The sequence below is a fragment of the Ostrea edulis genome, chromosome 5 (assembly GCF_947568905.1).
Source record: "Ostrea edulis chromosome 5, xbOstEdul1.1, whole genome shotgun sequence".
NCBI classification, from domain to species: domain Eukaryota; kingdom Metazoa; phylum Mollusca; class Bivalvia; order Ostreida; family Ostreidae; genus Ostrea; species Ostrea edulis.
Genome location: NC_079168.1, coordinates 89,176,256 through 89,193,402, shown reverse-complemented (window position 1 = coordinate 89,193,402; position 17,147 = coordinate 89,176,256). Strand labels below are relative to the sequence as shown.

The 17,147-nt window shown below is 35.1% G+C and overlaps 1 protein-coding gene across 1 annotated transcript; it reads right to left on the bottom strand.

Moving 5' to 3' along the window:
* Nucleotides 1–2,191: 2,191 nt before the first annotated feature.
* Nucleotides 2,192–16,406, bottom strand: LOC125650524 (chondroitin sulfate synthase 1-like). Its single transcript, XM_048878897.2, has 2 exons — nucleotides 15,219–16,406; nucleotides 2,192–6,531 (listed from the first exon to the last, which is right to left on the bottom strand). Exons 1-2 carry the CDS (start codon nucleotides 16,053–16,055, stop codon nucleotides 4,999–5,001), a joined length of 2,370 nt encoding a protein of 789 aa, XP_048734854.1. The 5' UTR covers nucleotides 16,056–16,406; the 3' UTR covers nucleotides 2,192–4,998.
* Nucleotides 16,407–17,147: the final 741 nt, after the last annotated feature.

Below are 17,147 nucleotides of genomic sequence, written 5' to 3'. Positions count from 1 at the left end.
ACAAGGAACCTGATGGTACCCTGCACACACACCAGTAGCTGTGAAGTGATTGTATATTGGGTCAGTAGTCAGTAAACAGGTTTACCAGGGTGGGAAAACAGGGGGGGGGGGGGGGGGTGAAGTTTTACATAGGAACTTTCCTTTGAAAAAATCTTGTCAAGAATTGCAAGACTGCAATTCAACTAATTATTATGCAGGCATCTCCATATTGTGTTGAATAAAGTTTGTTCAAATCCAGGCCCCAGGGTGGAACCACCAATAGGGTGTATTAAAGACATTTCTTGCTGCTCTTGTAGCTGTTTTCAGTTTAAGGTATCGGATCCACAAAATGCCCAATTTTCTTATGCAAGAATTGTTATGTACTGCAAAACTTTACATCAAATGAAAGATATTTAACTTACACAGTGATTCACCAAACAAAATTTCAGAATTGAAAAGATATATAAGAAACATCTGTTATAGAGATTTAATAATTCCTATGAGAACAACACATTTCTGACATATAAAGTCCATTAGAATATAATTTCCAAGAAAGCTCATGGTGAAAGGGATTTGTAATACCACATCCTTTCAAAATATGCAAAGAAAAGTAAAGGTCACTAAATAAATTATGAAAATATTTTTTTTTTTTTAAATTTCTACACGGGGAGATTGCTCAGATAATTTTTTTTTAAATTTACTATGAATAGAACTAGGCATCATCTACTTTCTCCACCATCCTTATTTCACTGAAACTCGGACATATTGTTTCAACAAAGATTTAGTGCTGATATTGGTTTTTTGTGAAAATAAATGTATTTATGGGTCAGATACCTTAAATAAAAGTCGGGTACTTTAAGAGTCGGGTACCTTAAGAGTCAGATATACCTTAAATAAAAGTCGGGTACTTTAAGAGTTGGGTACCTTAAGAGTCAGATATACCTTAAATAAAAGTCGGGTACTTTAAGAGTCGGGTACCTTAAATAAGAGTCGGGTACCTTAAATAAGAGTCGGGTACTTTAAATAAGAGTCGGGCACCTTAAATAAAGAGTTCAATTTTTCCAGTGTTGGTTACCAAGTACACAGTAAAATTTATCTACGGTACTCCATGGTACTCAGAATGTTGTACAATCCAAAGTGCAGTGTAAACTGTACACAAATTGCACCAAATTTATGTTTTCTATTGTGAATTAATTACTTAGAGCGCTGACTGGTGTGGAATCCCGAGATATTTTTTCTGGTATTAGGTACGTCTGATACTCAGGTCTCACTGTACAGTTAATTATCATAAACCAAAATCCTAATTTCCCTCATGGTTTATGTTGAAAGAATATGTTTACTCCCTATATCTAATTACATGTCATGCTATTAATTTAGTCTTCATCAGCATTCATTCCAGTGCCAGAGGAATTCTCTTGTGTATACATGTACCACCTCTGCACTGCCTGGGTATACAACTCTATCCCGCTTCAGACAAATTTGAAGATGATTGATTGGATAAAAGCTAATCACATGATGCCCTGAAATTTTTTTTTTTATATTATGTCGGAGGGTGTACAATGTATTAGTTTGACAATTGTGACGTCACTAAAAAATCACATGACACCCCAAACTTTTCAATATACTGTCTCCCTTCAGAGAGTTTGGTAACTGATGTCACTTACAAATCGTATGATGTCCCGAAATTTTAATACCCCCATCTCCGTGCAATGGAATATTGGTCCGACAGCTACCGTAGCTTTCAATGCATGTCTGCATTCGGTTTCAACATACATGATTTGTTTATTTAATGTTATTGTTCATATTTTAAACTGTGATGTTTTGATTTTCAATGTGATACATGTATATGAAATTCAATTTAATAAATGAATAATATTTATCAAATATGTTACTGAAATCTTGACAAATTTTCTAAAGGTCTTCTGTGGGATAAATTCGTTACAATCAGTGGAACAAAATATGGAGTCATCCAGGGTGTGAAATGGAAATCCATATTTGGACTCGGCTTCGCCCATTACGGATTTCCATTTCACACCCTGGATGACTCCGTATTATGTCCCAAACTGACTGTGTAACTAATAGTACACTCCATTTAGAGTACGACATTTCACTTCCCACCAAATGAGAAAGATTGCTCCACCAGGACTTACTTTGTACAGTTTACTGCTTGGCGACTCCATATCATTGTAAAAAAGAAAAACGCCACAAGATATTTCAAAAATATAGTAACAGCTTTATTGCAACATCTTTTGGAAAAGCAGTGTTTTTGCTGTGATTAATGATGAACACATTAATTTTGACATGGACATTTTCCTTCACATCTGATGAAAACTTGATTCTATAATACAATCTAAGGACCTGCAGCAAACTCCAAACCATGCACAGAAGAATCACCATATTCCCAAAATCCTGACGAGTGGAAGCACATGCATCACAAAACACTATGTCATATCAAAACGTGAAATGTGTGATAAAATATTTGTATTAAAATGTAAACAATGATAAAATGTAGTCATGTTAAAAGAGGTGGATTTCAGACTATCACATGCAGGACTTTGTAATACTAACATGTTCACCCTAGACAGGGAAAACTACACAACTGAGAGGGTGATGTAAAATACAATCATTACAAGAGGGTGGGTATAAAAACAGACAGCATCAAACAATAATTACAAAGGAACGGGGAACATGTGTGGCAAATAAATGCAAAACTGATGACAGCATAAGAAAAGTAGATTTACAGCATATGGAAGTCATGATTGTGTTTTAGAAAGGTAAATTTGGCAGATTTACCCTACTTTAATTGACTACCTAGCCATGGCAGTGTCTCAATACTCTAATGGACTGTACATCAAAAGGGACCGAGCAAATTGAACTTTTCAACTGTGAAACATTTGACCTACAGACCTGGCTACAAAAATATGGTCAGTGCAAAAATACAGTCGGACATCTTTTTAAAATTTTTTCATAATTTGAGAAATAAAAAAATCAATGAAGAATTTCATATTAGTAACCATGTTATATATTCAAACAGAACCATGCAGTTCATCATAAACCTTGAAAATATGTTATGATAAAGTTGTCAAGGCAATATTTTGGTGAATTCTGGCCATTGTGTGTAAACAATGTTAGATTTGTTTATGATATACATGTTAAATAATATGTACATTCAAGGAATTCTTTATATACCAAAAGGTATAAAAAAAAAAATAGAAATGTGTTCATGTAAATCTGAGACAGAAAACACAGACTAAAGAATTCATCGTAATCTCTTTCAAAATCTGGCCCCACTAATGAAATACAAAAATATTTGTTTACTATTATATATGCTGTGTTTATAACAATTCAAGTTCATAAAAATATAACAGTGCATAGATTTTAATATCAACTACAAACAATGAAATAAGGCATCTCTAATGTTAACAGGAATTGAACAGTAAACAGAGATTTTATCATTGACTTAGAAGTGCCTTAGGTGTGGTAGTTCATGATAGAGTTTACATTGGCTTTAAATTGTTGTGTGGAGTGGGATTTTTCCGGTCACCTCATCATAATGGACAGTTTTAACGAGACCACTTTCAGCTGTCCTTATAAAGCACTTTGACAATACAAGTACACAAAGTTAAGTTTGACCATTTCACCATATCAGCAACGTGCAACACTAGATGCTCTGAATAAACTGAAAATGTAAGGTATAAACCTGTTAAGTATTTTACACAAAAACAAACTTCAAATGAGTCTCCCCCCCCCCCCCCTCCCCAATATCAATTAATTCAGATTTAGATAGAGGGGTGTTCCAATAAAGCACACATTTCTTCAGATGAAATGCAATCAAGCATCAAATTGGCAAGAAAAACACAACCTCTGTCTTAATGATGTGAATTTATACAGAGATGTGAAAATATACAGAGCTCTGAATAATTTTCATGGAGATGTTGATGTGGTTTTGAAGCTTTAAGAGATTTAAAAGTTTCACGTGCTATTTTGAGGATTTTTTCAATAATTACTAATGTGTATGTGTGGTGTTACTGACTTGATAATTCCCAAACAGAGCTCTCTAAAAGCCTGAAGATTTCTGGTGATACTGGGATAAGATTTTTACAGAGCTCTCTAAAAGCCTGAAGATTTCTGGTGATACTGGGATAAGATTTTTAACTCGCTGTAATTGTGGGTCAATGTGTTATATACATAGAGGGGGGATTAACTCTCAGATTATGGAATAGTACCCCCTCCCCCCCCTTTCCAATCAGGCTCCTTATATATTTTTTATTATTTTCTTTTTTAAAAAGTTTCCAATAGAAGATTGAAATAGTCATGATAACAAGGACATTTTAAGTGCTCCCCCTTCCTTCATCCAACAGAGAGATGGAAAACTAAATTTTTGAAAATAAAGTCATGATGAGAAACACAACAAATATAAATTACTCTTCAACATCGACTCCGATTAATTATCTTTCTCTCCTCAAATGATGCAAGCTTTGTTCTAATCAATTAACATTCAAACATGCATATCACTTGACAAACAATTTAAATGAGAACATAGGTATCTGACATGAAACATACAATTCCAAACTTCATAAATAAATTGACTGATATTCACAGATATGATGAGGTCACATTGACTAGCTAACTATTAAATGCAATTAATGATTACAACACACATTTAGAACTCTGACATGGTATAAACATATTCCAATCAACCTTATCTAGTACAAACACCAATCTCTCTCGGCTCTGGGTTATGTACTTTGTACATAGTTACATTAATGGGCTTAAAATCTATTAACCTTAAAAAAAAACTCCGTTCCATATATATAATCCCCTAATCAGTAAAACATTATTCTCAGGAGGATAACAACAATCTCCTTGTATTCCCAGGGCAGCATTTGCAATTGACAATTCAAAACATTGCTACATTGCAAAATCAACACCAGTACATGTATCAGGTCATCATGCAGACATTAGACAAATGGCTCTAAGCAAGATTAACACACAAAGACACACACACAATGTCATGCATCATGATCCAGGGTCCCTGTTTAAAATTCCAGGTGTCCGCTGAATGATTTCGGCCAAGATGTGCATTGAAGCATAACTTGCAGATTTAGAACCTACACACATAGTCATTTGTGCATCATTCAATGCAGAATCACAGTGAACAGAATGGTATAGGTGGATCAAATCTGGATCCACACCACGAAATATCTGGATCTCGCTCTCACTAAACTTTGTGTAGAGGTCCACGTCCTCTTTCCCCCAGCCCTGTATGCTGGTGTCAAATCCTCCAACTTGCTCTAAATCACTTTTATACATGCTTGCTATCCCAAAACCGAAATTCCTCCAATAGCCGGTGTCAGCCGAGAGGTTAAAGTTGTCCATGTGGCACGGCTTTATCTTGTAAAAACTGCACAGAACCGAGGGATCAAATTGACTAAATACAATAGGATAATACACCTGTGACCCCTGCTTTGTGTTCATGCGTATTCTGTGTAATATACTGGAAGTAAATGTGATATCTACATCTATGAAAAATAGTAAATCATTTTGATTACACTGAACTGCCCCGAGGTCCAAGGCTTTCGCACGGGCAAAAGCACCCTCCGCAAATATCACCTCAATGTTGTCACCCCCATATTTCATTTGATATCCACCAATCAGATTGATGAGAATGTCAGCATCAGTATCATTGAATAGAATGATATGAAGCTGTGTTTTGGCACCGGTTTTTAGACAGACATCTTCATAGTTTGCCATGAAGCGTCTGAAAATGTTCAACCTCCCCATCAGAGGGAGAATAAAGTGTATGATTTCTTCGACTTTGTTGGAAATATATGAAAGACTAGACTGATTTCCTGCTCCAAACTGTTTAAACATAAAGGGAGATTCTAATTCATATGTAGATGGGTGTGTATTTGATGAGAAGGGATCTTCAATGAAGTTGATCTTGCCAAAAGTCTGCTGTAAATAAGCGTGTCGTCTGACGGCCACATTGACTTTGTTACCTGTGTGTTTTTTATAGTTCAGAAGTATATCTAATACATAATCTGCCCCATGGAGAGGGTTCACCCTGCGGTACCCATACCACAGATCCTTGTAATCTATCGTCCTTCCCTTCTGCCGAGCATTTCTATTCACAATTTGAATCACCTGACCTATGATGTCATCCAAAGCAACTTTGAGAGGAAAGTTCAATCCCTGGCGTGGATTGAGGTTTTTATGGGATACAATGGCTTTTGATATATAGTCCCATGATAATATGTCTGATGCAGATTTGGGAATGAATTTGTTGAGATTTGGAGGCAAGCCTTGCTTGCCTGTGGCAGTTTGAGCCCCGAGCATGCGGTCTATGCTGGCAATCTCTCGCTCCAGTAGAAGCTCTTTGTGTTGGAGATCTTGTATGTGAACAGACTTGAGGTAGTTGTGGATTTTGTACTGCTGCTTTGGTTCTTTGACGGAATGCAATGTGACAGCTTTCTTCACTGCTTTGTCTTTTAGGGTTGTTCTGAAAGAACCTTTCTCCTCTTTGTAGTTCTGGAAGAACAAGCGCTGCATCTGGAAAAAAAATTATCAACATCACATAAACTTTCAACATTTTTTGAATGTTTTTCTTAAATATTTTGTTATAATCAATGTATCAGGTCAAAATGTTCAGACAGATTAAACATTAAACTGATTGGAGCTGCAGATAAAAGCAGTTCCTTTACATTGTAAGTCATTTCAATCCCTAACACCCCTACAAGCATTATATAGAAGATTACTGGCTATAAAATTATCATTTAAGGAATAATTATCTGAGTAATCTAATGCCATATTTCTATATTCTATAACTGTTTCTTTCAATAGATATTTTCATGTAATGTTAAAAGGTCAAATGTTTTTATTGAAAGATACATTACAATTGAACTAGCATAAGCTTATAACTGAAAAAAAAGTGTAAACAGAAGATACCAGGAACTACACGTATATGAAAAGAACTGTATACACTGGAATTATACGTAAAGCATATCCATCAACTGTATACACTGGAATTATACGTAAAGCATATCCATCAACTGTATACACTGGAATTATACGTAAAGCATATCCATCATTTTCAAGTTTAAATGATCATTTTCTTATTGATGTGAAATATAATTGCATGTTAATTCAGATGGAATCTTTTAATTATACTGATCATTATCAGCAAGCCAACACACAACATGCCCCAATGACCTTATCACCACAGGATTTTCAGGAGCCCCTAAGGGCCCACTCAAAGATGGTGTAGTATAAGCCTTATGTACTCTCTACATTTAGTACACTTAAGCTCTTGAACTTTGAAGAAGAGCATATTTGTTAAAACTACATATAATAATATTGTATCATTGGTATGTGTATGAATTAAATTGTTTGTAATTTTCATCATATAAACCAAGTGCAATGCATGTTGTGGTCTGCATTCTGGAGACTTGATAAGGAGAGTCTGTTGAGTCCGACATTACACTAGCTGTTTTCATAACATTGTTGTAAAATCATCTAAATTCAAGATTCTTTTAAATTGTCTGTCAACACTGAAGGAAAATGTTCATGAACCTTCGTGCTAACTTGTGCATCCATTACTCGTACGTGTTAATTTATTGAATAATTAAGAAGCTGTATATTCATTGTCATCATTAGATAGTTGAGTACTTATACACTCATTGTAATTATTGGATAGTTGAGTACTTCTACACTCATTGTAATTATTGGATAGTTGAGTACTTATACATTCATTGTCATTATTGGATAGTTGAGTACTTATACATTCATTGTCATTATTGGATAGTTGAGTACTTATACACTAATTGTCAATATTGGATAGTTGAGTACTTATACACTCATTGTCAATATTGGATAGTTGAGTACCAATAAACACTCATTGTCAATATTGGATAGTTGAGTACTTATACACTCACTGTCAATATTGGATAGTTGAGTACTTATACACTCATTGTCAATATTGGATAGTTGAGTACTTATACACTCACTGTCAATATTGGATAGTTGAGTACTTATACACTCATTGTCAATATTGGATAGTTGAGTACCTAGAAACACTCATTGTCAATATTGGATAGTTGACTAGCTGTAGATTCATTGTCATTGTTGGATAGTTGAGTACCTGTATATTCCTTGTCATTATTGGATAGTTGAGTACTTATACACTAATTGTCAATATTGGATAGTTGAGTACTTATACACTCATTGTCAATATTGGATAGTTGAGTACTTATACACTCATTGTCAATATTGGATAGTTGAGTACCAATAAACACTCATTGTCAATATTGGATAGTTGAGTACTTATACACTCACTGTCAATATTGGATAGTTGAGTACTTATACACTCACTGTCAATATTGGATAGTTGAGTACTTATACACTCATTGTCAATATTGGATAGTTGAGTACCTAGAAACACTCATTGTCAATATTGGATAGTTGACTAGCTGTAGATTCAATGTCATTGTTGGATAGTTGAGTACCTGTATATTCCTTGTCATTATTGGATAGTTGATTAGCTGTACATTCAATGCCATTATTGGATAGTTGATTAGCTGTAAATTCATTGTCAATATTGGATAGTTGATTAGCTGTACATTCATTGTCAATATTGGATAGTTAAGTACCTGTATATTCATTGTCATTATTGGACAGGGCTCGAAATTAACATATGTCCGTCAGTCTGATGGACTGACTGACATTTGTTTTAGTCAGTCCGATGGGACTGTTTAATTTTCTAAAGTATCATTTTGGAAAATATACTTATGAAATTTTATACACACATTTGGCATCCTTCGATCTGTAGACATCAGATGAATATGATTCGTAAATATAAATCCCACATTTAAGTGTTACAATATTGTCTGAGGAATATTGAGTTAAATTTCATTTTAATAACATTAATGAAATATGTTTAATTATTTCTGGAAAACTCTGTTGGACTGGGATATTGTTCTAGGGACTGGTTGAAATTATACCCCATCAGTCTGGCTGGACTGGTGACATAAAAAGTTAGCTTCAAGCCCTGTTGGATAGTTAAGTACCTGTACATTCATTGTCATTATTGGATAGTTGAGTAGCTGTATGTTTATTGTTATTATTGGATAGTTGATTTGCTGTACATTAATTGTCATTATTAGATAGTTGATTACCTGTATATTCAATGTCAATTTTGGATAGTTGAGTACTTATATATTTCATTACCATTATTGAATAGTTGAGTACTTATACACTCATTGTCAATATTGGATAGTTGATTTGCTGTACGATCATTGTCATTATTGGATAGTTGAGTACCTGCACATTCAATGTCATAATTGGATAATTGAGTACTTATATACATTCATTGTCATTATTGGATAGTTAAGTATACCTGCACATTCATTGTCATTATTGGATAGTTAAGTATACCTGCACATTCATTGTCATTATTGGATAGTTGACTACAGTCACTTGTGTATTGGATCATTCATATTTCAAATTAAATTGTTGGATGCCTTACAGTAATAAGAATGCACATATGACATGCACATGGCCTTTTCCATGAACTTGAGATTCTTCTCAAACGAATACAATTATGATGAATCAGATATAATACCCAGCATTTAAAGCACGTATATTCATGTGATTGAATGCACTTACATGTACACCTTACAGCCATTAACTATGTCTGTAAATTGCAATGCAATACGATCAAATGTCATGGTACAGTGAATATTTACCACATGTTGAATATCTCCTTTAGTAAAAAAAAAAATGATTACAGCATTTTATGAAATATTTTCACAATAATGTATACTGATATTTACCCATAGAAATTAATCATAACAATGGGAAATAAAAAAACCCACACTTTATAACCCTTAATCAAAATATGAGACCCACAAGGAAACTATAATATACAAAGAATTCTTTCAATTGGTTGAGGTTTTAAAAATTATGACAATTTATAATTTGGTTGATTGTAATATAATATAAATGCACTCAAAACCGATGAGAGAAAACTAAAACTACCACACATTGTTGTGTATTTGTAATGGATACAAGTTCACGATTTTTCAGAAAGGCATAACGTAAGAGCTAGTACTCCGTGTTAAGTGCTTATAATAATGAACTAGGATGACAGTACTACAGAGTTGAAGTTCTACCAGTCACTACCTTAATACGAGTACGAATAAATAACCCATGCATGTTTAAAGTACATGTACTACTGGGTTGGGTTTTTTTTTCAGTTTCTTTCAACATTTACCCAATGTGAGGCATCTGCTTATTGTAATCAGACATGAACAAATGCCAAAACAATCCTGTAGTTGCCTATCTGTGTGCATGAGCGTTAACAGACAAAGCTGGGCTGTTCAGGTTAATATAATGAACTAATGATAAACCCAGTCTTTACCAGATGACAGAAACAGGACCAGTCATTATCAGGATTAACCAAACCCCAGAGACTGGTTGGACAACAATGCAGTAATGTTCTCCAATCCTCTTAAACTCATAATGACCAAACACAGGTACATTACACAACCTCCTCCCTCCAAAATGGGTCTTTTGTTGCCTTAGGTCCAGGTGTTGTGGATTTACTAGGTATCAAGATAGCATGCTGTAAGTGTTTAGGAACATGAACTCTCAACAGAGTCAATGGACCTACAAAAATTATCCCAATCAGTTCCACAAGTGTGCCTGTGTGTAGTGCACTTCATACGTTCAATACCTCTGAGTGACAGTCATATCAATGTCAAAAATTACTCAGCAACTCTAAAAGTAGTCCCAATAGCATCCCAAAATAGGTAGTGAAGTCAGAATTAAAACATGTCTCCTACTCCCCAAATAGCCATTGTGTGAGTTACACAGCCAACAGATGCTTTCTGACAGAGTTTTTCTTATAGAGATCAAAAGCCTCCAAGGGTCAATGTCTCACTGTAGCAATAGAGTGTGTTACAGATTAACTGGGAGCAATTAGGCAGCTGTTGCCATCATCTGATCCCCCTCCAAAAATGCCCTCATAGGTCAAGTCAGGTTACAAGTCTGCTCATTGGAGAGAACCAGTCAAAACAGTTGTTTTATCGACTGCATTGTTCCCTCTGTTAAAATGTGTCCATGACTGCATTAGTCCTTACTACGTATCATTTTATATTCCATAAATCACAAAAGTTGGATGAAAAATAATTCTCTCATTTTTTTTCTGCAACTCCCAGTTTCTTACTTTAGGACTGCAGAGAAATTTAGTAATCTAACCTACAAATTCCGTTACATCTAAATTATTTGACCTATATAACATATCAACACCTCTCATCAAAGAAAATGGCAACCCAATGACCCATATCTTGAATACAAGCATTCCAGCAATAAAAAATCTCACTCTAAAAGTGTGGAAAGTCATTACCAACAATATAGCAGCAGGATATCACTATTAAACACACTGCAAGATGTCAGGAATTCTTTTATACTAAGCTTTGATAATCAAATTTATATTGTCTTTATTTGTGGTTGATCGGGACCCTTATAAAAAAAAACCCATTCCCCTGCAAACATTCCTGATCTCCATGACTTGTGAATCTAGCATATGAATATAGTCATTAAGCCATTCCATCTGACAGTTTCAATTGGTCTCAAAAAGTTGCTGATTCAGAAAGGTTGGTTGGTAGTGTATTGTTTAATGTCCCGCTTGAGAATTTTTCACTCATATGAAGACTTTATTGCTAGTGAAGGGCTGCAAAATTTAGGCCTATGCTCGATGCTTAAGGCATAGCTTAGAAGAAAGTATATTGTCACAAACCTAACTTTTTCAAATTTTCAGAGTTAATGTCAACTTCAGACCCTAATGTACTTATAAAATTGTGTAGTTTTATATCTAAACTATATGACCAATTCTGTCCTCCTTAACTCATTTTATGTATATAAAACAACTCCCTGCTTTTTTCACGTGCACCTTGCATATAATATATTCTATTTGTAAATATTGTATATATTGTACCTCATGTACCATAATATGGTGTGAGTGAATAAAGTAAACTGAAAATCATCCAAAGGACCGCTCCAATTAGTCACCTATTATGACAAGCAAGGGGTACTGAGGACCTATTCAAACCTGAATCCCCACAGCAAGATTCAGAAAGGTAACACTATATACTTACATATTTATTATATAAATATATATATATCTATATATATATATATAGAACAAAGGCTATCTTCATTTGATCGACATTGCAGTGTCAGCAAATAAATGCGTCATGTCTCTCTTGTCTGACAGACTGACAAACTGTCATCTTCCCGCATTAAATATACTTCACTACACCACTGATTACAGAAATTACAAAAATTAGTGAAAGCTAACACTGAGTGACATGTTTTCTTCTGTCTCAACCATTTCCTTAAATGTTCTTTGTTTCCTGTTCAGGGGGATTTATATTGTAACAGGTAAAATTAAGAAGCAAGAAATTTAGGTTATCTCTTGGTTGATGAGTCACAAGAAATCGATAAGATTATGTAATTTACAAATCTTCTCCAACACCACCAAGGCCTTCTCCACTTCCATTCAACTCTACTACTGCCTCCTTCATCAAACTGTCACCCTAAACTTGTAAACAAAACCTGCAACTGCATGACCTGCTGGTGCACATTGTGCCTTTACTAGCATGGGATAGGTAGTAATACCAGTTAAGACCTGTGCAATCATATCAGAAACCTGAAAATTTAAATTCATGAACGGGGATAGTTGTGGGAAAATATACTCCTAGATAAGTTCACTGACATCAATTGATAAAACCTTCAAAGGCATCCAGCTTAGATTAAAGACAAAACATATACTTTATTTAATACTATAAGAAGAGAGATGCATTGAAAATATTACACACTTTCTTTGAAGTTGTAATATGATACATTTATCACATATATGATTTATTGACCTATCATACCTCAAAAGGTTTTGTAGCATTATATACTTAACCTCTCCTTACAGTCATCAGTTTCTTTGCTAATGGAATACTCTAGCTTCCAAAGAGTTTGTACCTTCAATCTTGATCTTTCATCTATAATTGCACTATTCAGAAGGTGAAGTGTCTAAAAACTGAATTTGTCTTCATATCATAGCATAAATGTAACTTGTTCAATCTGTTTGCCCTATTAGTATAGTGCACTGTTCAGAAGATCAAGTTGCTACAAAGTGAATTGCTTTGCCGAAAGTTGATTAAAGACTAGTCAACTATTGGTTCACTGGTAATGCATTATAAACCTAGATGTCTGTCTTTTATACATAGTGGATTGTACAAGAGGTTGCTGAGCATCTGTTACAGTACACTGTTCACATGTCACTCAAGCAACAGTCATTTTACATTAATACATGCCATGGTGTGAATGCATACAATGTGCATAATTTATCATGGAATGGTCCAGATTCTATCTAGGTATCCACCATTGTGAGATTATCTTGTAACAGACTCTCTCCCAAATTTAGACATCAAACAGATGGGTATAATTGGCTATGGTACTGAAGCAGACATGTGAAAGCAGTCTGGAAACTTTAGCCAGCTTCAGTAATCAGACAGGTTCTAAACAACCATAAAATTTCACAACTTGGCAGCATGGAGGTCAATAAAGGCTGACATATAATGTTTGGGAATTAATGTAATTAGGAAAAGTGCCAGCCATATAGACACTTTGTACATGTAGGTATGTGTTGTGTGTGTACAAAATGCATTATATAGTGAATGTCGAAACAGAACTTCACCTTTAAGCTATAGAAATAAAATTACTCTTAAATGTAAATCCATAATTGTTTATACTGGGAGTGTGAGGGGGTGGAAAACCCATTAAATCTGCTGGAGAACTAAGATGAACCCTGGAAGTTCATTAACTTTTTGAACATAAAGGTGTCTGGCAATGAGGAATTCATTGGTCGATAATCCTCGTACCACTGCCCCAGGGAATACGGATCATCTATCCCAGATCATCAGAGTCAGAGACCCATCACTCCATGCACACTGGCTACTGGATAATACCCTGTTACACTACCCAATGCCAGACATTAATGCTCATAAAAAATGTGTATTTGCTTGGTCCATTGTCACTTTAGGAAGGTGAACCCAAACAGTAGGTGTTGTTCTTACAAAAAACTTCCCGGCTTTAAACTCTTCAAAATAACTCATTATCAATTCAAAATGAATACACTACCCTGGGGAAAGCTGATATAGTTAGGAGCAATGTTAAATAAATCTCTTGAGAATTTACACTAGAAGGGTAGGCCTGAGTATTGCCAGCCACCTCAGTCATGATATGATACGTATCACGATACGGTCAATTGCGATACTACATGTATCACGATACAAATAAACTGAAAATCTCTACATATTAATGTTTTTTACCTCCACAGTATTAGAATTTATAGAATAAACATCTCAACAACAGTTTACAATCTCAACATTTGAATCTACCCCATTTTCCACCATTTTTAAAAGTTAACATTTGTTAGGTCGTATGTAGATTTTTAAAGTAAGTCAATAATTAAAAATTAATTTGTACCGTATCGTGATATAATAGTAAATACCTGACGATACGATACGTGTATCGTGAGCCCTTGCGATCAATTATATGATCAATGTATCGTTACACCTCTATAGAGGGGCATTGTAATATAGTCATATTGAACACGTTCTTGAATTGTTTGTAATACAGTAATTGTCATAATTACTACCATGAACTACACAGAATCTGATTTTACTTGAAATTAATTTGTTATAATTATAAACTACTATGTAACATGTACAACTACAAAATCATTAAATGTACCAGACAGTTAATGAACAGTCATAACTCTCTGTAAATATCTCTTGTGTAAGCTATATAGCTTTGACAAGCTGACAAGACAAATTAAAATATAAAAAATAGATTACTAAAAAACTCCCTTCATGCATAATGGAGCAGCAATGGCATACTGTGGTTATTTTAGTATGTTGAATCTGTCAGGAATCAACATGATGTTCTCAGTACTGAAATTAACTATAATTGCCAAGATATGCATGCATATACCACTCATCTTATAAATTAAATAAATCTGGATATCTCATTTATTTCTAAGATGAATGAGATACCTATGTATATATATTCCTACAAGTTGAATAATAGCTCAAATGAAAAGTCTTTCCAGAAGAAAATCCTGAAAATAAAATAAATTTAAATAAAAGAGCCTTTCTGAAGATAAATGAATTCAATATTTTTACCTCAAATGCCCATGTACAGGACAGACCTGTATGGTCCCGGACACATCGTCCAACCTCTACATCTTCATGGGTGGTTAGGAGGTTCTGCAAGCACTCCCCGACATGAGGGGCCACCATTCTCAGTGTGATGTGACTAAACACCACCCCTGGGCCTCCCATACAAAAGTTTTCATTCTTGTTGAGATAAAGCTTTCCCAGTTCCTCTTTCTTTCCAATCCCTGCCTGTCCAATGTACTGGGGTACAGAACTATTGATGGAACGAAGTAACTTTTCCAGACGATCACCCTTAATGAAGACATCATCATCTGCTCTCATGAACCACTCAAAGTTATTAATATAATTGTCATGCATGTACTTTAACATCAGCAGCGATTTTCTCTGGGGTGGGTAGGAATCGTCAACACCATCAAGGCTGATAACGGGTATGCGGTGTGACAGGGACCCTTCACTAGAGAAAAATAGCACCTTACAAATGCCCTGACAGGTGCTTGTCCAAGTATCAAAGGCTGCCACTGCACGAGTGTCCAAAAACTTTTTGGCTGTTATGACACCTATCAACAAAAACCCTCTCTCCTCCGGTTTTATGTACTTGTTTAGCTGGAATTCCTTGGTGTCGGAGATTGGCAATGCCCTTTGAGGGAGCTGGTCTGGTACGTGCAAGTGTTCAACTGCAATATTGACATGATAATTAATGTGAATACAACAGCGGTCCTTCTGGGATCCGCACGGGAGTAGACTGTGACGGCACCAAGAAGACAACAATATTCCAAAGCACAGTCCAAACACAAGGCCGGCGAAATTTCGGAGTTTCCACCGCCACCCATATTTTCTCGCCATTGTAAACTTGTGCAGATCATTGAATGTTTAATCCCAAGAGTCTAGAACTTAATGTGGCTTCACTGCAGTTAACAAGGAACTTATATATTTACGAAACATGTCTCCCCTAGGAGAACTTCAAAACGGCTAAACAGTGGTCACGAACATATAAATAAAATATTTTGCTGTCTTGAATAAAACCATTTCACTCTTTTTGCGCCTTTTCATCGCCCTGACTGGACACTGTAACCTTTAGTCGATCCCGTGTCATCCCTGACCAGGTTACTCGGAATGTATTATTACAGTCAATGCTTCGACGAGTACACACACTTATGAATGGAGAGCAAAATATTCCGGTCACCAGGTCATGAATGCGTAATTTCCGGTTAGGCTATTTGACGACTTTGCATCAAAGGAATCCATAGTAGTTAGTGAAGAAAAATATAGCAAAATTCTGAGCTGGTATTTTAAAAAAAAAAAAGGATGCATGCACCCCCATGTATAACATAAGTAAGTTATTGATAATGTTAAGAATTTCCAATCGAGGGATGGGGGGGGGGGGGATTTGGTATTCCGGCTCAGATCGATCCTGCTCTCACGACCTCATGGCCTCATTGTTATTACTGCAATAAATCATTGCACTTCATTTAGTGTAATATTTCAAGGCAGTATAATTTACGAAAAAACAAATAAAAAGAAATACAAAAAACGAAAAGAAATCGAATCTAAAGAGAAATATTTCGTTGAATAATTATCGACAGATCATTCATGTTGGGGGGGGGGGGGGGGGGGGGGGGGGTAACGGGACGTTTCGACTCGGAAGACGTTTCTTTTTTATATATAACTAAGACATTTCGACCTTAGACGTTTCGACCCAATAAGATATTTTTTTTCCATAACTGAGACATTTCGACCCTAAAGTCGATTTTGGGTTTGAATTCAAAACAAGAGTATTTTTAAAGCAATGCTGCAGAAAACTTGGGAATATATTCCCTAGATATGTATCCATCCAATAGATGATAATTGTGTTGCTTTTCGTCTGACGGTTTTAGCCTATTTTTAATGAGGAAATCTCACGCTTATGTGAAAACAAGTGTTTAGTAGAATAGTATG